The 24,107-nt window shown below is 49.9% G+C and overlaps 1 protein-coding gene and 1 long non-coding RNA gene across 3 annotated transcripts in view; both read right to left on the bottom strand.

The window, feature by feature from the left end:
* The window catches only part of VTN (vitronectin), a 78,428-nt gene that overhangs the window by 20,788 nt on the left and 33,533 nt on the right, over nt 1-24,107 (bottom strand). For both annotated transcript variants that reach the window (XM_073667665.1, XM_073667666.1), the window contains 3 exons: nt 5,757-6,011; nt 5,479-5,618; nt 1,612-1,768 (listed from right to left, as the gene is read on the bottom strand). In XM_073667665.1, coding sequence (XP_073523766.1) covers nt 1,612-1,768; nt 5,479-5,618; nt 5,757-6,011 — 552 coding nt within the window. The remainder of the gene's footprint in view (nt 1-1,611; nt 1,769-5,478; nt 5,619-5,756; nt 6,012-24,107) is intronic.
* LOC141231052 (uncharacterized) lies at nt 13,793-23,945 on the bottom strand. The gene is made up of 3 exons (XR_012297471.1): nt 23,744-23,945; nt 14,156-14,336; nt 13,793-13,937 (listed from the first exon to the last, which is right to left on the bottom strand). It is a non-coding gene; the product is annotated as an uncharacterized lncRNA (long non-coding RNA).

The raw sequence follows: 24,107 nt of genomic DNA, 5'->3' as shown, positions 1-24,107 counted from the left end.
TTTCCGTTCCTTTCCTCTGGCTCTGGCCTTCACTCTAGGCCTGCCTCGTGGAGCTGGGCCCAGACTGAGCCGCAGCTCCCTGTCAGCCCTCTCTGGCTGAACTCCTTCTCTCACTTCTCCTCCTGACTGAACTGACTTTCTTCTCCCAGAACTAAGATGGTGCCCACCTTTTATACCTCCCTCTAGTGTATGAGCCCAGGTGACTTGCAACCAATGGGCTCCTACCTATGCCCAGAGACCGTCCCCTCCTGCTCCTACATCACTGGGTTTTCCTCCCCCCTCCCCACTCCAGCCAGGGACAGATTCTGTCGTGCCTGCATTACTGTCTAATGGGAGCACCGTTGAGCTGGCCCCCCGGAAATGGGGTGTGTATGATGCATGCAGCTAAACGAGCCCTGGTCCACACACCATCCTTACCCGGGAGTGGAATATCACACCTCTGGCAGAGGTGCAATACCCCTGTAGCGGCCGAACCCTCGGGGCGCTACACCATAATTTTCTGATCAGTTAAATCTGACTGCCAAGGTGCCCACCAATTATGGGAATTACAGGTGCACCAGCATTTCTTTAAACTTTTTCCTGGAAGGCAAATAGTCCATAATTGCTCAGAAAGCTGAACTGTTCGTGGAAGCCTGGAAGCTCTTAAAGGGTTTCCACAAACAGATTTTGTGCCGCCAATCCAGTTATCAGGTCCCAGAGCTACCCTGGCCTGCACCCTCTAGCCCCTGTACAGTGATCTGGACTAACAACAGGGACCACTAGGTTATGTCCACAGAGTAGCTGCTGGCCAGTGGAGCTAGCTGGCAGAGGGTAGTTGAATGCCTCGGTCAAAACTGATAGTGGCTAGACAAAGTCAGCAGGAATGAGGTCAGGAGGATAGCTGAGGTCACAACCAGGAGTATGGAGTCAGAGGCAGAATTGTCAGGCACTAAAAGGGTTAAGTCAGTCTAGGGTCAGCAGCAGGGATCAAGTAAGCTGGGTCAGGTAGAAGGGTAACACAGGGAATACAAACCAGGGTTAGTATACAGCTATAACTGGAGACTCCCACCAGGGTATTGGGAGTTCAAGTGGAGTGTGTTACTGCCCTATAGGCCATGGCAGGCAGCTGATTAGACCTGCGGAGTAGTTGGCAGCACACCCCCACATTCTGCCTGACTGGGTGGCAGCACAGGTCACAGCTAAATCAGTATCACAGCCCGGAGACTATTGGCCACAACATCGCCATCACCAGTACCACCTGCTGAATGAATACCTGCTGACATAAGAGACGTCACTGGAACAGATCTAAGTAGTGATGTGACAATGCTGAGGTGCAGAGTATTAGTGGAGGTCCTGATAATCAGACCCTCAAGATCTGAGGTCAAATTGTTATTCCTTCTTCTATTATTGGATCACGCCTGCTGATAAAGGAAGCTACTTCAATAGCACAGAAGATATATAATGGACAAGGGAACACCAGTGACAATATACAGTGTACTGTATATGATTTTCTAAAAGAGTACTTATGGGTTCTCATGTGCCATTTCTAAACCATTTTTGCACACGTGTTCTGCACATGTCACCAGAACAAAGTAGTATTTGACAAGGTAAATTGGAGTTGGTGAAAATTACCTTTAAAGAAGTATGCTTTTTCAGTGCCTTCATAATTATTTGCTGGTAGGCAAAAGGCAGCATCAATTTTGTTTGGAATGTTTGAAAAACCATCACTAATGGCGCGCGGGTATCCAGAGTCCAGGATTGTATCAGAAAACCGCCAATATTGTGTACCCTGGAAAATCAGGTGAGCAGGAGTCTATTACTTAAATTGTAACTGCACTGTAATAAGCAGTAATGTACATGACAAATAAGACTATTTCTGACCGTTATCTGACTTAAAACTGCTAAAAAATGCAGGCTATAACAATTTGTACTAGAAATCTGAGCAGTTTCTCCTTGTGCTTTTCTCTTTTTGTTTCCACCCTTTCAACCATCCCTCCTCCATTGAGATTTCTAGTGGCAAGTGTAGTTTGATCTATCACTGCAGACAGATTTGTAGACAGATTTGAGCAGCTTTTGAGTTTGCATGATCTGTGCAGGAGACAAAAAGGCATTTTTTTTTATTAGATATATTACTAAGTTTCTTATTTTCACTCGTATTGACTTCTGAAATAAAAGTAAAAAGTAATTACTTTTTTGTGCCTCAGCAGGTTAAAATAAATAGAAAATTTTCATGTTTAATTACAGATGTGCATTTTCAGGAAAAATGAAATGCCACTAAAAAAACGCTTTATGACTTTTTGTGTTTTGTACCAGTCTGCACTGGAATAAAAAGGTCAAGTTAAGCCAAAATCCTGTGTTAGAGGATGACTGCACAAAGCTACTGGCACTGTAAAAGATCATTCTCCCAGATAAAACTACCGCATTTATCGGACCATAAGATGCACTGGACCATAAAACGCACTTCAAATATTCAGGGAAATAAAAAATTGAATATGTCAAATGAGGGTCCGTCTTACAGTCCAAATTCAGATTATCGGCGGGGGGTGGGGGGGCGGCAGTGTTGAAACGGGATCACAAGAGGTGCGATGCTGCAGGGTGATGCTGCGAGTTCCATCCCAGGCTGGTAGAAGGGTAGAAGGGGTGTGCGGCGGGGGCTCCGCCAACATTTTGTGAAAGCCGGAGCCCCCGCACTTCCATGGTTTCAATGCGGTGGACTCCGGGAAAATGGATGCCATACATGACGCATGCACAGATTGGATCAGCGACTGTTTTCCCAGAGTTCGCCGCATTGAAACCATGTAAGTGCGGGGGCTCCAGGCTTTCACAAAATGTTGGCGGAGCCCCCGCACCACCGATTACACCCTTCTACCAGCCTGGGATGGGACTTGCAGCATCATTTCGCAGCGTCGAACACTGTCAAGCACCAGCCTGGGACTCGCAGCATAGCACAGCAGCGTCGCACCTCCGAACATGCCCTCCTCCCAGCCCTGGGCCCGCAGTATCGCCCGACTCCTGCCATCGACGGCCCCTGTAAGCTACATTCTGTCTAAAAGACGCACCCCTATTTCCCCCAAAAAATTTTTTGGGGAAAAGTGCGTCTTATAGTCTGAATAATACGGTATGTGTGAGTCTGGACAGACCACTTATGGACCCAATTTTAGAATGTATGAAACTCAATATGGATGAACAATCATCCATTGTTTTATCAGGATGCAAATCAAACGATTAGTCATATGCTGTCCTGAACTTAGCCATAAACTGTTTATAACCATTAGATAGCTGCCATCTGTCAAAAACCGCCAAGAACTCCCTGTAACATTTATCAGCTCTGCTGAGCTTTAGAGAATGAAATCTCAATTTGCACAAACTATATTGTGGAAAGCAATTATCACTGAAGAGGGCAATATTATATCACAGATGGAGGCTTGGGCAGAGAAAAAGCTATTCTGATATTGGCCTTTCAAACACCTTCAGCCCACATTCTATTAGAGATAAATTATTTAGTGTGGTATTGATGAATTATTACCATTCTCATCATTTCATATCTTGTTGCCAATGAAGTGTAAAGTGCCACTTCTCTGTGAATAAGTAGTGAAGGACTCTGATATTCTAATACAGTGTTTCCCAAATCCAGTACGGCCCCCAATAGATCAGGTTTTCAGGCTTTCCTTAGTATTGCACAGGCGAGAGAGCCTGCGGCCAGTTCTGATTCCAGATAATTACTCTATCACTTGTGCAAAACTAAGGAAATCCTGAAAACATGACTTGTTGGGAGCCGTGAGGACTGGATTTGGGAAACACTGGTCTAAGGGAACTTACTGTATATCATCTATATTCAATAGGACTGGAAATTACCTGACAAAGTGACTGGATGGTCTTGCATCTACTTTCGAGTAAAGAAGGAGCACAACCTGCGGTCTGCAATGGCATTTTGTATGTCCCCCCACCATCTAGTTATAGACATGCTTGTTGGTGTCTGCTTATATGTACTTTCCATGCCAACAAAGAGGAGCAGTGCGGGAGCAGGGATGGGCAACTAATTATTATCCATTTTGCGGCATAAAATGCTCAGCTGTCACAGCAACTCCTAGAAACTAAGATGAAGAGAGCAACATACACAATGTCTTTCTTTCTGGAGTGCAAACAGGGAGAAAAGGGACTCTCATTTTTCCAAGAAGTTGGCATCCCAGATGTTGACTCTGCATCTGTATTACATATATAGCATGTGCTTTCGATATGCAATTTGGGTCTCAGATAGTAATACAAGTTTGATTAGGGCACGTGGGATTCGTTCACTCTGACATTGTGGCCCTAAAGGCCCTGTCACACTAAGCGACGCTACAGCGATCCCAACAACGATACGACCTGTCACGGATCGTTGCTGCGTCGCTATGTGGTCGCTGGTGAGATGTCAAACAGTCAGATCTTCCCAACGATGCAGCAACGATGCAGCGACCCGTAACGATCTGTATAACGATGCACGCCTATGTGTTTCTGTGTCTGAGTCGCCAACGAGGTCGTTGGTAAGGTGTCAAACACACCGATGCATGCTACCCAGCGGGACCTCAACGATCAAAGAAATGTCCAGACCATTCCGACACGACCAGCGATCTCACAGCAGGGGGCTGATCGCTGCTAAGTGTCAAACGTAGCGGGATCGCTGCTGAGGTCGCTGTTGCATCACAAAACTTGTGACTCGGCAGCGATCTCGCTTAGTGTGAAGGGGCCTTAAGAACAGAAAAGATTGTGCAATCCTGCAGCCTCTTGTGCATTATGATGAGCTATTGGACTGCAAATGGCCCCTATATTGTGCTTGCACAGGGGCCCTCTTCTGTCTATGTCCACCAGTGAATCACAGCTTGCATGCCAGAGAGTAACGCCACATTTTAAAAAAGGAGACAGACCTTATGAGCTCCAAATCAGAGACAGGTTGCATGGATTCCACCAGTAACCTAAATTTGCTTTGGAATCTGCATTCTAACAATATAAAAAATAATAAATCTATGTAGCAGTTGAAGCTCCATTTTCCTAAGACAAATTTGTGCATAGAGTTGAGTTTACAGTAACTTCTAGTTGGCGTATAGTGTATATATACTGTCTATGCATTGAATTAAATAATAAAATGGTATGCAGTAAGCTCTTAGGCTCCATCTAGTAGTTGTTGCAGGTAGCCATAGAATCGTATAAGAGAATTATAGGGCACCTTCCACCAGTTTGAGAATATTAGACTGACCAATTCATAGAATAGTGGCTGCTAAATTGAATAAAACATATATGTTATTTTTTTATTTCTCCTCTCTGTTGCAGAGATATTAGCTTGTAACATTTAGGTTGTAATTTATGATAAGTCCAAGTGGGTCTTAGCAGAGATTCTTCTCTGGGGGTGTGTATTTTTCCCCTTGAATAATGTTGACCAATCAAAAGCAGGAGGTGTAATGCAGGAGAAAAAAAAAGAACACGCCTCCAGAAGGTGTGCCTCTGGACAGAAAGCAATGTTACCTTAAATATATAAGTCTTCCCCTGGCAGTTCAAGCGAGTAAATACTGCATCTATTGGACCTTCTATACCCCACACTTCCTTAATGAGTTTTGGGTATCCATCCAGCGCTTGTTTATCATCAAGTTCATAAAAGTATTTTCCTTTAAAAGATAAAAAAATATATATACAGTATGTACTGAAAATAAAATTTGGGGGCATTAGCAACCAATAAATTTGTTGCAAAAAACATCCCAAATACTTCATTAATCCCAGATTGTATTCTGATTGTGTCTCCTTACCTCGGAAAGCATAGATAGATCCATTTTTGAAGTTAGTAAAAGCATCAAAAGGTTTTCCACTACATAGATCCTCGGGGCTCTCTTCTGTTACAGATGGATTTACAGTGGTCTCTTCTCTCTGTGTCGCTTCAGTAGATTCCACAAACTGATCTGTTGGCGTGGTAGATTGAGTCAACCACGTTGGATCCGTGGGAGCAATAAAAGTGTCATAATTGTACTCATCTTCAGGATTGTCAAAAACATCTCCTCGTGTCTCTGAAAAAGAAAAATATATTGTATATCTACTTAATGTTTTACCTGTCAATGGTTGTAGGCTTATCATCTAATGCATACATGTCAAACTCTGGCTTCTAGGCCAAATCTGGCCCCCAGGGTGATTATATTTGGCCCGCAACACCAGAAGTGCCACCCCTATGTGGGGTCCATTATTCTGTATGGAGGACTATGTGGGGCCATTATTCTGTATGGACGACTATGTGGGGCCCATTATTCTGTATGGAGGACTATGTGGGGCCCATTATTCTGTATGGAAGACTATGTGGGGCCATTATTCTGTATGGAGGACTATGCGGGGCCATTATACTGTATGGAGGACTATGTGGGGCCCATTATACTGTATGGAGGACTATGTGGGGCCCATTATTCTGTATGGAGGACTATGTGGGGGCCCATTATTCTGTATGGAGGACTATGTGGGGACCCATTATTCTGTATGGAGGACTATGTGGGGCTCATTATTCTGTATGGAGGACTATGTGGAGCCCATTATTCTGTTTGGATGACTGTGTGGGGCCCATTATTCTGTATGGAGGACTATGTGAGGCCCATTATACTGTATGGAGGACTATGTGGGGGCCATTATTCTGTATGGAGGACTATGTAGGGCCATTATTCTGTATGGAGGACTATGTAGGGCTCATTATTCTGTATGAAGGACTATGTGGGGCCATTATTCTGTATGGAGAACTATGTGGGGCCCATTAGTTTGTATGAATGACTATGTGGGCCCATTATTCTGTATCGAGGACTATGTGGGGCCCATTATTCTGTATGAAGGACTATGTGGGTCCATTATTCTGTATGGAGGACTATGTGGGGCCCATTATTCAGTATGGATGACTAAGTGTGCCCATTATTCTGTATGGAGAACTATGTGGGGCCCATTATTCTGTATGAAGGACTATGTGGGCCCATTATTCTGTATGGATGACTATCTGGGGCCCATTATTCTGTATGGAGTACTATGTGGGGCCCATTATTCTGTATGAAGGACTATGTGGGGCCCGCGACTTCGTCCAAGTTTTTCATTTTGGCCTTCTGTGTGTTTTACTTTGACATCCCTGATCTAATGTATAATTATTCTACTATGGGTTTATGATCCTTTGTTGGGTGAAGAGAATGGGGCATCAAAATGCGCTGCTCGCCTGTCAGAATAATGTACCAGAGGAATCCAAGTCGATGTAATGATGAAATAGACTTTATTTCTGCACGTTTCGTGGTGATCACACCATTTCCTCAGGACAGTCTAGACAGATAGACTGGATTCCTCTGGTACATTATTCTGACAGGCAAGCAGCGCATTTTGATGCACCATTCTCTTCACCCAACAAAGGATCATTGCTTCGGGGTTTGCAGCAGCCGCCAATGCTAAGTACAGTGGTTGTGTCTTACATAACCTTAATAGGTGAGTGAATTTGAATTATCTTTCACATATATTCCTTTTATCTCGGATAAGACCCTATGTGCGCTCTATATTCCTTCTAGTTCCAATGGGTTTATGGAAACAGAGAGAGACTATACATAATGTACATCAAGTAGACTTATATTGGCAGTTACAAAGGATTTGCTATCTAGTGAACATATTATAGCTCTCTTATGAAGGATGACACAAGGTTTTCTGGAGAAAAGGTTGGAACATGAAGTCTACTCCCGATAACCACTGATTTAGTGTAAACGGTTTCCTGTTCCTTGGTTCCTGGAAACATTTACACCTCACCCCTCATCTGAATCCACATTACCCAGGGAATTTGTCAGTAAGATCAACTCCTCCAAACCACATACAGTGCCTTGAAAAAGTATTTATACCACTTGAACTGTTCCACATTTTTCACGTTAAAACTTAAATGTATTTTATTGGGATTTTATGTGATATACCAACACGAAGTAGCAAGTATTTGTGAAGTATAAAGGAAATAATACATGGTTTTCTAATTATTTTACAAATATAAATCTGAAAATTGTGACGTGCAAATGTGGCACCCCAGGGGTCTGGTTTCCACAGTAATAGCAATATTACGTCTGAGAGCAGGTGGGAGGTCTCCTGGTCAGGAATCCTATGCATGCCACACCTCCTGCCCAGTCCTGGGAGGGGAAGAACTTCCCCTATATAAAGCTGGGGCTGAGGCAGGGTTAGTGTGTAGAGAAGAAGAGGAGTCCCAGACAGAGACACAGTCTGGTCTGGAGAGGAGCAGCTATAGGAAAGAAAGATCAGGAGCTCAGTGGGAGCAGTGCTAAAAGGAGTCAGGGGCTGGAAGCTGTAGAGCTCGCCCTGATTGAAGAGTTCTCACCGGACCCGGAGTCCGAGGCTGTGGGGACTAATCCTTACCCAGCAGCAGAAACCGACCGGCAGGGGATTTCAGGTCCTCTGGCCCAGAAACCCGAAGGCACGGTCACACGCAAGGGACTAGCACCGCCGTCGTGGAGCGGAAGCTACCAGAAGGCCCCGAGTCACCGGCCATACGGGTGAGCACCACACGGTACACTCAGGGACGTGGGCTACTTTTACCCGCCTCTAGCAAGGTAGCCAGAAGAGTACAATTAGTTGGGGAGGCCTACAACTCCGCCTGGCCAGGGGAGATCCTATCTGCTCACAGACTGACCAGGCCCCGATCGCTAGCCAGTACTCCGGGAGGGTCTACCTTTGCCACCAGTAAAGACCCTGAACTACACCGCACCGTCTCTGAGTGGTTCCTGGTGCCTGCGTGCAACTCTGCTAACCCCATCATTCACGTCGGCTGCCCTGAGGCCATACCCCTCCCGTTGGGGGTTATGCCATCCACGCTGCACATCCGTACCACCGGCCTCAGCGGTCTGCCCTGCAGCGGCGGCTTCATAGCCGCATTCAACGGGTGGCGTAGTCGAACACTCTAACATCTACTGCTAAAGACTGCCATTTAGTTTGACACCCTGGGCACGGACCGGGTCACCACCACGAGGACTACTACCCCCAACAGATCCGGCTCCGGGTATTCCCCGCGTGCGCAATGCTACACAAACATGGCCCAGGGGGCGCGTCAACTTTTGGCGTAGTCGGCAGGATTTCGTGCCCGCAACCACCGGGTACTGCGTGCCTGAAAAAGAGACTTTTAAACTTACCTGTGGTGAAGATTCCCGCCATCCGACGCCATCTTCTACCTTCTTCCCGCCATCCGTGGAGTTTTCCCGCCGTTGGACGCCATCTTCTGCCTTCTTCCCGCCATCCGTGGAGTTTTCCCGCCATTGGACGCCATCTTGAAGACGCCGCGCGGGAAGAAGAGGGGCGTGGACTCCGAAAGCGCGCGAGAACTGGAGCTCCGCCTCACGTCCGGACGTTGCGTAAGGTCCTGGAAGGAGCCCAGCAGACGCCGACGTCACAGGAGCGCGACGGAAGGTCCTCGACCCTGACGATCCACTGCGGAGCCGCGGCCTACGGAAGAGGATCATCGCAAGGTAGGCCACAGTCCACTAGGGGGGAGGAGGATGTCGGATACGGAGGAGAGCTTCACTGCCACAGCCACTGCCAGCGCCACCGCTGCAGCGGTCATGCCTTTCACGATGCCCTATATCCCGGGGGCAGCCTGGCTACCCCAGTACTCAGGGGAGTCACATACCCTGAATGACTTTAGAGAAAAGCTGGATAGCCTCTTCCAGGTGTACCCCCTCACAGAAGAGCAAAAAGTGAGCATCCTGGTGGCCCAACTAACCGGGGCAGCCCAAAGGGAGGTAAAGTCCTGGCCACCTGGGAGGAGGACTGTAGCAGGGATATTAACCCGGCTGAAGGACACCTTTGATACCCGCACCTCAGCTGAGATAAAGCTTAGTTTCTACGGGTGCAAACAGCGAGCACATGAGAATATAAGGGACTATGCACTAAACCTACAAGAGGCCCTGAGGGCCATTAAGCAGGCCGACCCTGACGGCGTGGGAAACGAGGACAGGCTGTTGACCGAACAATTTATAGAGGGACTATATTGCAATGCCCACCGAACCCAGTTGCGGGCAATGGCCTTACAGGATCCTCATCTGGACTTTGCACAGTTCAAGGACAGAGCCATTCGGGTGCTCCGAGAACGGGCACCGGGTGGCGTTGTGGCCCACAGGCGCCCTACTACCGCTTACCACCAGGAGGCGTGGCCCTTGTCGGCAGGGCCTGTGGGAGCTGATGCGCAGGCTTTGAACAATGACCCGGCTCCAGACCTGCACCATCAGGTCCAAGAGCTAGCTAAAAGCGTAGCTGCGCTAACCCGAACTGTGCAGTCTTTACAGGTTTCTACTCCAGGGAAGATCCAGCTGGCATCCGGACCGGAGGACATCCCGTGGCGTTGACCAAGGAGGACCCCACCGGCCAGAGGAAGACCCAGCGACCGATACAACGAGGACGGACAACCCATCTGCCGCCGCTGCAATCAACCCGGACATATGGCAAGGTACTGTCCTTTAAACTGGCACAACCTGGGGTAGAGGGCCAACCCCCAGGAATAAGATCACCAGGCCCATCGAACTGGCGTGACAAATACGTGGGAGGACATCCAGTCTTGCCTGTAGTACTGGATGGCATTCCTATGAGTGCCCTACTTGACACCGGGTCACAGGTCACCACCATCCCGTACGTGCTCTTCAAGCAGTACTGGAATGACTCGGATATAACCCGCTACCCTGACGACGACTTGAGTATCATCGCCAGCAATGGTCAACCCGTGCCACAGATCGGATTCAAAGAGATGACCATTAAAGTCGGTAGAGTCGAACTGGCAGCACAGGGACTGATCATTGTAGACATTGACAAGCGCGAGAGTCACCCAAAGATAACTCTAGGAACTAAAGTGATTGAAAATTGTCTTGCAGAGGTGATTTTCATTTTACAGCAGGTTGCCAAGAACGCCAGCTCGGGCCAACAGCGAGTGCTCCAAAAAGAGATCCGGGCACTGATGCGGCGGCAACAGGTGGAACTCTCCGGTGGTGAGATTGGAAGCGTGAGAATGTGTGACCCTTTCCCTATTGCCATGCCCCCAAAAAGTGAAATGATGATTTGGTGCCGGGCAGCTATTGGTCTAAGAGGTAGAGACTACCAAGCAATGGTAGAACCCGTCTACTCAGACAGTAGGCCCACCATTTTGACAGCACGGGGGGTGGTTGATGTACGCCATGGGAGGGTGCCCGTTCGCATAATAAACATCGGGAAAAGGGAAGTGTACCTGCCCCGGTATGCTACGCTAGCCAAATTGTATACCATCAATCAAAATTCTGTACAGTCCGTGGAACCCTTGCCTCCATCTCATCCAGAGGAAGGTAACGGCTCTAAGAAAACAATAGAGGACTGGTGTCAGTAACTACATTTGGGTACTGACTCCACTCCCTCACACCAGAAACAGGGAGTCTATCGGATGGTTCAAGAGTACGAGAGAGTGTTTAGTAAACACCCGTTAGACTTCGGGCGAGTAAAGGGGGTAGAACATCACATCCCCACGGGAGACCATCCTCCCATAAAGGAGAGGTATCGTCCCGTACCCCCTGCACACTACCAACACGCCAAGGGGATGCTTAGAGACATGAAGGAGGCTGGAGTAATCAGGGATAGCTGTAGCCCCTGGGCAGCTCCACTAGTCTTGGTTAAAAAGAAGGACAACACCATGAGAATGTGTGTAGATTACCGGAAAATCAACCGTATCACACACAAAGATGCGTACCCCTTACCAAGGATAGAGGAGTCTTTGGCTGCTTTAAAATCTGCTAACTTCTTCTCCACTTTGGATCTCACTAGCGGGTACTGGCAGGTTCCTGTAGCAGAGGCGGACCGGGAGAAGACCGCATTCACCACCCCGATGGGACTTAGCGAGTTTACCTGCATGCCGTTCGGACTCTGCAACGCACCAGGAACCTTCCAACGATTGATGGAATGCTGTCTGGGACACCGAAACTTCGAGACGGTCCTGTTATACCTGGACGATGTCATCGTCTACTCCAAGACCTACGAGGACCACCTGAAACACCTGGCAGAAGTGTTCGAAGCCCTGGCAAACTACGGCCTAAAGGTGAAACCCTCCAAGTGTCACCTCCTGAAACCAAAGGTGCAGTACCTGGGACACGTGGTGAGTGCTGACGGAGTGGCTCCCGACCCTGATAAGATCACCGCGATTAAGGAATGGCCAAGCCCCTCCAGCGTAAAGGAAGTGCGGCAGTTCCTCGGGTTGGTAGGCTACTACCGAAGATTCATTCCCGGTTTCACCAAAAAGGCAGCTCCTATGCAGGACCTCCTGATAGGCCAGTCCAGGAAGGCCAAGAACCAGAAGCCACCCTTCAGATGGGAGAAGCTGGAAGAAGAGTCCTTCCGCCAGCTGAAGATGGCCCTCACGGGGGATGAAATCCTGGCGTACCCTGATTACAGCCAGCCCTTTATCCTCTACACCGACGCAAGTAACATCGGGCTAGGAGCCGTACTGTCCCAGATCCAGCAGGGGAAAGAACGGGTAATTGCTTACGCCAGCCGAAAACTGCGACCCACCGAAAGAAACCCTGAGAATTACAGCTCATTCAAGCTAGAGTTCCTGGCAGTGGTGTGGGCAGTCACCGAACGCTTTAGGCACTACCTCGCCTCTTCCCGGTTCACCGTGTACATGGATAACAACCCGTTGACACACCTGGATACGGCAAGACTCGGTGCCCTGGAGCAGAGATGGATGGCCCGCCTGTCCAACTATGAGTTCACGATCAAATACCGGGCAGGACGCTCCAATACCAACGCGGATGCCTTGTCCAGAATGCCAAACCTACCGGACGTAGGGGAAGATCCAGAGGAACTGGAAGAAGTTGAACTCCCCGCGTTCCACCGTCATGGGACTATCCAGTATTCCCACCGTGTAAGGGGTAAGCAATCTGCTACGTTCAACCCCTTACCTCATTACAACTGGGCGGAAACGCAAGACAGTGACCCCGCCGTCCGACTGGTGAAGGAGATGCTGACTCAGCCAGATGCCCGCCTTGACCCAGACGCTCCGGAGGAGACCAAGCAACTGTGGGCTGAGAAGAGTCGACTGTTCCTTTACAAGGGGAAGTTGTGCCGCAGAATGGTTAACTCCCGGACGCATGAACTGATCTGGCAAGTAGTGGTGCCAAGAAGAGACGCGGCTATGGTACTGGAGGCATACCACGACGGAGCTGGGCACTTCGGATGGAAGAAGCTGGAGTTCCTGCTGTGCGGGCGGTTCCACTGGGTAGGCATGAGGGGAACCATCGAGAGGTGGTGCAGAGACTGTGGACCGTGCCACCTAAGAAGGAAGGACCGTGCCAGCCAGAAGACTCCCTTGCAGCCCATCATCACCCGACAGCCACTGGAACTGGTAGCCCTGGACCATGTGAAACTGGCTCCAAGCAGATCTGGGTATGTCTACGCCCTCACAATCGTAGATCATTACTCCCGGTTCCTGGTGGTGGTCCCGGTCAAGGACTTAACGGCTCAAACAGCAGCTAGAGCCTTCCAGCAGCACTTCTGCCGTCCACACGGATACCCAGAGCAGGTGCTGACGGACCAGGGACCTGCCTTTGAAGCGGAGGTCTTCCAGGAGTTCTGCACTCTGTATGGCTGCCGGAAGATAAGAACAACACCCTATCATCCACAAACCAATGGACTCTGCGAGAAAATGAACCAGGTGGTGATAGATCTTCTGAAAACATTGCCCCTGGAAGAACGCAGTCTGTGGCCTGAGAAACTGCCTGATCTGGTGGACCTATACAACCACATCCCTGTAGGTTCTACCAACTGTACCCCGGCTTACCTAATGAGAGCAAGACCTGGTAAGCTGCCTGTTGACCTGGATATGGGAGTCCTGACACCCGAGGACACTTCACCAGAAGCAGACTGGGACACGGAGAGGCAGCAGCAGTACCGGAAAGTACAGGAGAGCGTGGAGCGAAGTCTCTGTCAAGCTAGAGAAAGACAGGAGAAGACTTACAACCAGTATGCTCCCGCTGTTCCCCTGGTACCTGGAGAGCAGGTCTTGAAGAGGAAGAGACGGCTCCACAAGTTGGACGACCAGTGGGAGAAGGACCCGTACACCGTACTGCCCTCAAGCCATGAGAACCCGAAAGTCTGCACAATCAGTAAGGATGGAGGAGAAACCACAGCCATTGTATCCCGAGATCACCTGAAGAAGTGTCCCGAACATCTTCGGAACCCTGAAGAAGAACAAGAAGACCCTCGACCCGCAGAGGAAAGGGAAGATATGGTCAGTACTGTGCTCGGAGACTTCCCTCGGTCTTGGACTCAAGTCAATGGCGCTGTTGTGGTACCCGTCCTCACCTTCCTCCAACCAGCATCTCAAGTACCTACGGAGAAACAGGTAGAGCTGGAAGAGCAGCCGGTCCAGGAGGCAGAAGACCCCACACAAGCAGACCAGGAGGATCAACCCTCTGCTTATAGTGAGCCTGCCGTGCCCCTAGTGAGCCAAAGAGCCCGTAGACAGCTGCCCAGTTTACCTTTGACAGCCCCTACACCCTGTAGCTCAGGACCAGTCAGTCAGCTCTGTAGGACTACTAGGGCCACTAGAGGCCAGTTGCCCGTACGTTGGAGGATTTAAAGTGCTCAAACTGTTTTATTTGTATTTACCTGTTTATTGTTGCTTGTGAATAATTGTGTATTTCTAGTTATTTTATAGGTGTCAGTTATGGATTATCCGGAATCCTTTGTATATATGTTTGGAGCGTAACCCAGGAAAGGACTAAGACTGTTAAAGACTCGGGGTAGGACAGACCCCTACCTGGTTACGGCTCCCTGTTCCTTGGTAAAATGGACACCCTTGTTTTCTTCAAAAACTGCACCCGGTTGCGGACACGCCGTGACCATCCTAATGTGTTTTTCTTTATTGTACGGTTTTTGTTTATAACTTGTTTTGTTTACAAAAATATGTTTAGTCCCGGAGTACTAAATTTCACTAGGGGGGAATGTGGCACCCCAGGGGTCTGGTTTCCACAGTAATAGCAATATTACGTCTGAGAGCAGGTGGGAGGTTTCCTGGTCAGGAATCCTATGCATGCCACACCTCCTGCCCAGTCCTGGGAGGGGAAGAACTTCCCCTATATAAAGCTGGGGCTGAGGCAGGGTTAGTGTGTAGAGAAGAAGAGGAGTCCCAGACAGAGACACAGTCTGGTCTGGAGAGGAGCAGCTATAGGAAAGAAAGATCAGGAGCTCAGTGGGAGCAGTGCTAAAAGGAGTCAGGGGCTGGAAGCTGTAGAGCTCGCCCTGATTGAAGAGTTCTCACCGGACCCGGAGTCCGAGGCTGTGGGGACTAATCCTTACCCAGCAGCAGAAACCGACCGGCAGGGGATTTCAGGTCCTCTGGCCCAGAAACCCGAAGGCACGGTCACACGCAAGGGACCAGCACCGCCGTCGTGGAGCGGAAGCTACCAGAAGGCCCCAAGTCACCGGCCATACGGGTGAGCACCACACGGTACACTCAGGGACGTGGGCTACTTTTACCCGCCTCTAGCAAGGTAGCCAGAAGAGTACAATTAGTTGGGGAGGCCTACAACTCCGCCTGGCCAGGGGAGATCCTATCTGCTCACAGACTGACCAGGCCCCGATCGCTAGCCAGTACTCCGGGAGGGTCTACCTTTGCCACCAGTAAAGACCCTGAACTACACCGCACCGTCTCTGAGTGGTTCCTGGTGCCTGCGTGCAACTCTGCTAACCCCATCATTCACGTCGGCTGCCCTGAGGCCATACCCCTCCCGTTGGGGGTTATGCCATCCACGCTGCATATCCGTACCACCGGCCTCAGCGGTCTGCCCTGCAGCGGCGGCTTCATAGCCGCATTCAACGGGTGGCGTAGTCGAACACTCTAACATCTACTGCTAAAGACTGCCATTTAGTTTGACACCCTGGGCACGGACCGGGTCACCGCCACGAGGACTACTACCCCCAACAGATCCGGCTCCGGGTATTCCCCGCGTGCGCAACGCTACACAAACATGGCCCAGGGGGCGCGTCACATTTGTGTTCAGCCCCCCCCCCGAGCCAATACTTTGTAGGACCACTTTTCACTGCAATTATTGCTGCAGGTCTTATGGGCTATGTCTCTACCAGCTTTGCACATCTAGAGGCCGAAATTGTTTCCCATTCTTCTTTTTAGCTAGTTCTATCTCAGTGAGATTGGATGGAGTAGTCTTTGAACAGCAATTTTCAAGTCTTGCCACAGATTCTTGATGGGATTTAGGTCTGCCCTTGGATTGGGCCATTCACACACATGAATATATTTTGATCTAAACCATTCCATTGTAGCTTTTACAGTATGTTTAGGGTCATTGTCCTGCTGGAAGGTGAATCTACGGCTCAGTCTCAAGTCTTTTGCAGCCTCAATCAGGGTTTCCCCCCCAAAAAAATTGTTATGAACGTCTTCACACTCACACCAGGGAAACGCCGCTCCTACACCCAGCTAGTCCCTGTACAGACTAGAAAGGTCCTAGCCGCACAACTAAAAAAACTCCACCTCGGACCACTGCCTTTTAGGGTGTCAAGCGATTTCTTGTACTTACTGAGGAATCAAAGGTCGCAACACACTACCAACAAAGGAAGACCAAAGTGTTAGGAGAAATACGAGAACTGAAGGTGAGAAACTAAGACACATTCAAATAAGATGGAGGGATGAAGGTTAAAGTAAAGGAACTAGGAAGACCTCCCAAGAAACCAACAGTGGTAAAAAGAAAAGGTGCTGGAAGGGAAAGCAAACCAACTTGCAGCAAGAATATAACTGGAGTTTACTGTCACGGTGGGTCGCCACGAAGATCGTCACGATTACACAGCCTGACTTCTCGCAGCTGACTTTTTGGTGCTTTGTGTTTTTCGGCAGTGAGGGAGTTAATTCTCTCTCTCTCTGTGCTAGACGAGGTCCAGCCTCGCCCAGCTGCAATCAATGCTGCTGTAGTGAGACTCCTTCAAATGCCTGCTGGTCTGTTAGGGAAGTGTCGGTGAAAGCATTTCATGCAGACTAACAGAGCGGATCGTGGTATTTGGAGTTTCAGAGATAAGTGTATTCGGAGAGTTTTTTCCCTTCCTCGCTTTATCATTTATCTCCTTTCCCGTTGGTGTTCCCTCTGTTGTAGTTGTGTAGTTTTTGTATGCAAGGTGGTTTTGGTTTTTCCCTTGTACTGTCTCGTTCGTCTAAGTACTGTGTGTGGGCATATTATTACTTGTCCCCTTTTGTTGTGATTGGGGTCCTTCTCAGGACTAGATTACTTAGGTGCAGGGATCCTCAGGAGGTAGGGGTTACGCTGGCGGCCTGGACCTCTGTACCTTTAACAGTACCTCCAGGTTGAGGGATTAGTCAGGACCCCAGCTTAGGGTCAGCTTAGGCCCCCTACCTCCAGTATACAGAGACAGCGTGACATTTTCACCAACCACTTAGTTTTTCTCCAGCTACCATGGATCCAGTAGCCGGTCTAGCTCGGCAGTTGCAGAGTTTGTCCATGGAGTTGGCGGACGTTAGGTCCAAGGTTTTGTATCCTCAGGAGCAAGCCTGACCAGAACCTAAAGTAGCTCTCCCTGACAGGTTCACTGGGGGGCGGGACAAGTTTTTTGTTTTCCGGGAGGCATGCAAGTTGTACTTTCGGCTGCGGCCTCGGTCATCGGGGAGTGAAGAACAAAGGGTGGGAATTGTCATCTCGCTCCTACAAGGGGACCCACAATCTTGGGCGTTCTCTCTTCCCCCGGGCTCCCCGGCTCTCCAGTCAGTGGATAGGTTTTTCGCTGCTCTGGGACTCGTATATGATGACCCAGATCGGATCTCCCTTGCTGAGTCTAAGTTACGTAGGATTCAGCAGGGAGATCGTCCGGCGGAGGAATTCTGTTCGGAGTTCCGTAGGTGGGCCACGGACACCCAGTGGAATGACCCGGCTCTTAGGAGCCAGTTTTGTCAAGGTTTATCCGACAAATTACAGGATGTGTTGGCACAGTATGACTCTCCCGCGTCACTGGAAGCCGCTATGGCCCTTGCTATTCGCGTTGACAGACGGCTTCGGGAGAGGTGCGGGATAACTCTACCCCCTGTGATGACTCCACCTCCTACAAGGTCCCCTCATATGGTGGTTCCCCTGGTCAGTCCAGAGGAGCCTATGCAATTAGGAGGGACATCATTTCGGGGGAGGGGACCGGTGGTGCGCCATAAGACAGGAAGGTGTTTCTTCTGCGGGAGAAAGGGACATTTTATTGGGGGGTGTCCATCCCGTCCCTTGCAGAGTGAAGAGTCGTCGGAAAATTGTTGATCCCAGGTTGTGTGGTGGACGGCAATCTGGGAGTAGGTATTTCGTCCCTAGGTTCGTCTCAGTTTCTCGTACCGGCGGAGGTGGTGGTGGGTACGAGAACTGAGAGGATATCTGTTCTTCTGGATAGTGGGACCGGGGCTAATCTGGTTGATGCTCGGTTTGCCCGGGTTCAAGGTATGCGATTGAGTGAGTTGGCTAAACCCATCCCCATATTCTCGATCGATGCCAGGCCTCTCGGTCAGGGAAGTTTTTTGCAAGCTGTGCATGACGTAAAACTTCAAGTGGGGGCGATACATAAAGAACTGTTGTCTTGCTACGTGTTGGAGGGTCTTCCCACTCCTATAGTGTTGGGCCTTCCTTGGTTAACTAAGCATAACCCGGTTATTAATTGGCAAACCAGAGAGATAAGCCAATGGAGTAAATTCTGTAATAAAAACTGCATGAACACGGTCATCGGTGCGGTTACTCCTTGGGTCTTACCTCCATTTCTGGCGGACTTTGAGGATGTATTCTCGGAGAAAGGGTGTCAGGAACTACCTCCTCATCGCGAGTATGACTGTTCTGTAAAACTGCTCCCTGAGGCCAAGTTACCTAAAGTTAGGTTGTATAACCTTTCTGGTCCTGAGAGGCAGGCCATGAAGGATTCTATTTCAGAAAGTCTGGCTAAGGGGCATATTAGACCTTCATCTTCACCGGTGGCTGCGGGGTTCTTCTTTGTTAAGAAGAAAGATGGAGGCCTACGCCCTTGCCTGGATTTCCGTGAACTTAATCGGATTACGGTCCGAGATCCGTATCCGCTCCCACTTATTCCCGATCTCTTTAATCAGATCGTGGGCGCCAAATGGTTCTCTAAGTTGGATCTCAGGGGGGTGTACAATCTGATTAGGATGAAGGAGGGGGATGAGTGGAAGACGGCGTTTAACACTCCGGAGGGGCATTATGAGAACCTTGTCATGCCATTCGGTCTGACTAATGCCCCGGCGGTGTTCCAACACTTTGTTAATGACATTTTTCGCCGCCTGGTGGGACAGTTTGTTGTCATATATCTGGATGATATCTTAATTTACTCGCCGGATCTGGTGTCTCATCAGGAGCACGTTAGGCAGGTGTTACAGATCTTGCGGGATAATAAACTGTATGCCAAATGGAAAAAGTGTGTGTTCGCCGTACAGGAACTCCAGTTTTTAGGCTTCCTGGTTTCAGCGTCCGGTTTTCGTATGGACCCTGGGAAAGTGCGGGCAGTTCTTGAGTGGGATCGGCCAGAGAATCTTAAGGCACTACAACGTTTCCTGGGGTTTGCTAATTATTACCGGAAGTTCATTCGTAATTTCTCGTCCATGGTTAAGCCTCTCACAGACATGACTAAAAAGGGGACGGATTTTTCTAGGTGGTCTGACAAGGCTTGTCAAGCATTCTCCTCCTTGAAAAAATGTTTTGCCTCGGCACCCATACTCATTCAACCTGATGCGTCACAGCCATTCATTGTAGAGGTAGACGCTTCCGAGGTAGGGGTGGGAGCAGTATTGTCACAAGGTTCGTCCCCTGGTAAGTGGCATCCGTGCGCCTTTTTCTCTAAAAAATTGTCGTCCGCTGAGAGGAATTACGATGTCGGCAATAGGGAACTCTTGGCCATTAAGTTAGCTTTTGAGGAGTGGCGCCATTTTTTGGAGGGGGCAGTCCATCCGGTCACCGTCATCACCGATCACAAGAACCTGCTATATCTGGAGTCCGCTAAACGTCTGAAATCCCAGACAAGCTAGGTGGTCATTGTTTTTTACCAGGTTTAATTTTGTCGTTACATATCGTCCTGGGTCAAAAAATGTAAAGGCAGATGCCTTATCTCGTAGTTTCCCTGGGGCCGGGAATACGGACGACCCGATTCCTATCCTTCAGGAGGGGGTGGTGGTTTCGGCAGTATGCTCTGAGCTGGAGGAGGAGGTATTGGAGGCTCAGGGGGACGCCCCTGTTGGACCTCCGGGGAGACTGTTTGTTCCAGATCAGTTGCGACAAAAGGTGATCGAGGCACACCATAACTCAGTTTTTGCAGGACACCCGGGGAGTAAAGCAACTGTGGATCTCCTCTCGCGTCGGTTTTGGTGGCCTAACTTACATAAGGAGGTGGTAACTTTTGTCGCGTCCTGTGGGGTTTGTGCGCGCTCTAAGACCTCACATACCCGTCCGTCTGGGGCCCTCTTACCTTTGAAGATCCCGGAGCGTCCTTGGACTCATCTGTCTATGGACTTTATTACGGACCTCCCTCCGTCTTCGGGTAAAACGGTCATACTCGTTGTAGTGGACAGGTTCAGCAAGATGGCACATTTTATCGCTCTTCCTGCTCTCCCTAATGCTAAAACTCTTGCGCAGGTGTTCATTGGGGAGATTGTGAGGCTTCACGGGGTACCCTCCGAGGTGGTGTCTGATCGGGGGTCTCAGTTTGTGTCCAAGTTCTGGAAGGCGTTTTGTGCACGGCGGGGGATGCATTTGTCGTTCTCATCGGCTTTTCATCCTCAGACCAATGGTCAGACGGAACGAATGAACCAGAGCTTGGAGACATATCTCCGGTGTTTTGTGTCAGAGAACCAGGAGGACTGGGCTTCTTTCTTACCTCTGGCAGAGTTTGCTCTTAATAATAGGCGGAGTGAGTCCACTGGTAAGTCCCCGTTTTTTGGGGCATATGGTTTTCACTCCCAGTTTTGTACTTTCAGTAGGGGGGGCTCTTCGGGGGTTCCTGAGGAGGAACGATTTTCCTCATCACTCGCTTCAGTATGGAGAGGGGTACTGAAGAATCTGAATACTATGGGGAACCGATACAAACGTATGGCTGATAGGAGGAGAGTGTCTGGTCCGGACCTAAGTGTGAACGATCGGGTATGGTTGTCTACCAGGCATATAAAACTTAAGGTTCCCTCCTGGAAACTGGGTCCCAGGTTCATCGGGCCATACAGAATCAGTTCTATAATTAATCCGGTGGCATTCCGTCTTGACCTCCCCCCTACGTTTAAAATTCACAACGTGTTCCACAGATCGTTGCTTAAGAGGTATGTGGCGCCGGTGGTACCGTCACCTTTACCTCCCCCTCCAGTGGTGGTCAATGGTAACTTGGAGTTCCAGGTATCGAGGGTCATCGATTCACGCTTTAATCGCCGGTCCCTTCAGTACCTGGTTCATTGGAAAGGGTATGGTCCTGAGGAGAGGATGTGGGTTCCTGCGTCGGATATTAACGCAGACCGATTAGTTCGGGCCTTCCACACGACTCACCCGGATAAACCTGGCCCTGAGGGTCCGGAGGCCCCTCGTAGAAGGGGGGGTACTGTCACGGGTGTGTCGCCACGAAAATCGTCACGATTACACAGCCTGACTTCTCGCAGCTGACTTTTTGGTGCTTTGTGTTTTTCGGCAGTGAGGGAGTTAATTCTCTCTCTCTGTGTGCTAGACGAGGTCCAGCCTCACCCAGCTGCAATCAATGCTGCTGTAGTGAGACTCCTTCAAATGCCTGCTGGTCTGTTAGGGAAGTGTCGGTGAAAGCATTTCATGCAGACTAACAGAGCGGATCGTGGTATTTGGAGTTTCAGAGATAAGTGTATTCGGAGAGTTTTTTCCCTTCCTCGCTTTATCATTTATCTCCTTTCCCGTTGGTGTTCCCTCTGTTGTAGTTGTGTAGTTTTTGTATGCAAGGTGGTTTTGGTTTTTCCCTTGTACTGTCTCGTTCGTCTAAGTACTGTGTGTGGGCATATTATTACTTGTCCCCTTTTGTTGTGATCGGGGTCCTTCTCAGGACTAGATTACTTAGGTGCAGGGATCCTCAGGAGGTAGGGGTTACGCTGGCGGCCTGGACCTCTGTACCTTTAACAATACCTCCAGGTTGAGGGATTAGTCAGGACCCCAGCTTAGGGTCAGCTTAGGCCCCCTACCTCCAGTATACAGAGACAGCGTGACATTTACCCAGCAAGGTAAACCGCTAGGATAAAGAACTGGATCTCCTAAGTGTATATCCACCAGGAAATATAGCCAGCAAGGAAGTGCAGAGAAGGGATAATGTCACGATTCCATCCCTCAGCGTATCTGAGATGCATTTACTAACAACTCAGCAATCAAATCTGGTGCAGGGGCGTGCTGAGCTGTCTGTGTTTTGATTGACAGCTCGGCCATCCAATCTGAGACTGGGAAGCACTGGGCTGTCTCCAGGTGTTCTTTGTCTCATGATTGCCTAGAAACTTAGTTGGGCTGTTAATCCCAAACCTCTGACAGACGTAGCTTCAGCTAAGTGCGGTTGGTTTTCTCTGTGCCTAGTGTTTTGCTTGATGATCTTTTGTTGCCCGACCTTGGAACTCGTTCTGACCATCTATCTGTTTAACCCCTTTGTTGTTCTGATCCGCTATCTTCCTGGTATTTTCACTTTTGACCGTTACCTGACTGCGCCTTTGTCTTTTCCCTCTGTATATGACGTACCCTCCTGGCTTTTGACCTCGGACTCCTTGACTATCCCGACTCACGGCTGTCCATGAGAAGTGACTCAGCGTCACAGATACTATATAATGCCCCACCCAGAACATGATAGGGCAAACCTAAATGGAAAACACCTGGAAAGGAGCAAACCAAGAAGGGAGAATAAGGACAGAGGAAGAATCAGCTTTAGGACAGGGAAGGAAAAGAGCCATAGCCCAACAGGCAGAAGAACTGACCACAAAGCAACAGGTCACCAGATCGAATACCCAAACCAAGCCATGACAAAAATATGTATTGTAACGGGTCTGGGAGGCGGAACCTCTGAGCTACTATACAAGGGGGCGGTCCTTGTAAGGGAGCGGGTGGCGACCAGGGAAGACGGGCAGGCAGTCACAGCAGGTGACCGGGACAGTCTCTGGGTGAACGGACAGGAGATCACGGCAAGTGACCGGGGCAGTCTCTGGATGAACGGGCAGGAGGTCACGGCAAGTGACCGGGGCAGTCTCTGGATGAACGGGCAGGAAGTCACGGCAAGTGACCGGGGCAGTCTCTGGATGAACGGGCAGGAGGTCACGGCAAGTGACCGGGGCAGTCTCTGGGTAAAGGGTTGGTACGACCTGTGACGGCTGAGCCTCCAGGTAGGCTAGCAGGCAGATGGTAGACGTGAGCTCCCAGGTGAGCAGGTGAGAGTCACTGGATAAGCGGGTGGTCACAGCATGTGACGGCGGAGCCTCCAGGTAGACCAACAGACAGGCAGCAGATGAGCGCTCCAGGTGAGCGAGCAGGAGTTTCTGGACAGGCGGGTGGTCACAGCACGTGACAGCGGAGCCTCCAGGAAGACTAGCAGACAGGCAGCAGATGAGCGCTCCCAGGTGAGCAGGCAGGAGTCTCTGGACAGGCGGATGGTCACAGCACGTGACGGCGGAGCCTCCAGGTAGGCTAGCAGGCAGGTAGCAGATGTGCGCTCCCAGGTGAGCGGGCAAGCTGGTCCATAGACAGACTGACAGGAGTTGGAGGGCAGACCGTCGGACCTCAGGCTAGCAGGCAGGTAGCAGAGGTGCGCTCCCAGGTGAGCGGGCAAGCTGGTCCTTAGACAGACTGACAGGAGTCGGTAGGCAGACCGTCGGACCTCAGGCTAGCAGGCAGGTAAGCGGAATATCTGGCAGGAATCAGACAGCAAACTGGCAGGAATCTGGCAGGTAACTGGCAACGGGACCTGAGGGCTGAAGCAGAGTAGTGAACAGTGCAACAACATTGCTCGGGCACCTCCATTTTGGAGGAGGTGCCTTACATATGGTGAAGTCCTCCGGCCATTGGTCGGGGACTCCTTAGGACGGCGCGCGCGGCCCCTTTAAGAGGGAGGGAGCGCGCGCGCCCTAAGCACAGTGGCCGGGA

Source organism: Phyllobates terribilis, unplaced genomic scaffold, assembly GCF_046119375.1.
Source record: "Phyllobates terribilis strain yellow unplaced genomic scaffold, ASM4611937v1 Scaffold_2__4_contigs__length_985480577, whole genome shotgun sequence".
In the NCBI taxonomy this organism is placed as follows: domain Eukaryota; kingdom Metazoa; phylum Chordata; class Amphibia; order Anura; family Dendrobatidae; genus Phyllobates; species Phyllobates terribilis.
The sequence above is the reverse complement of the archived record's forward strand: the minus strand, read 5'-3'. Positions and strand labels throughout refer to the sequence as shown.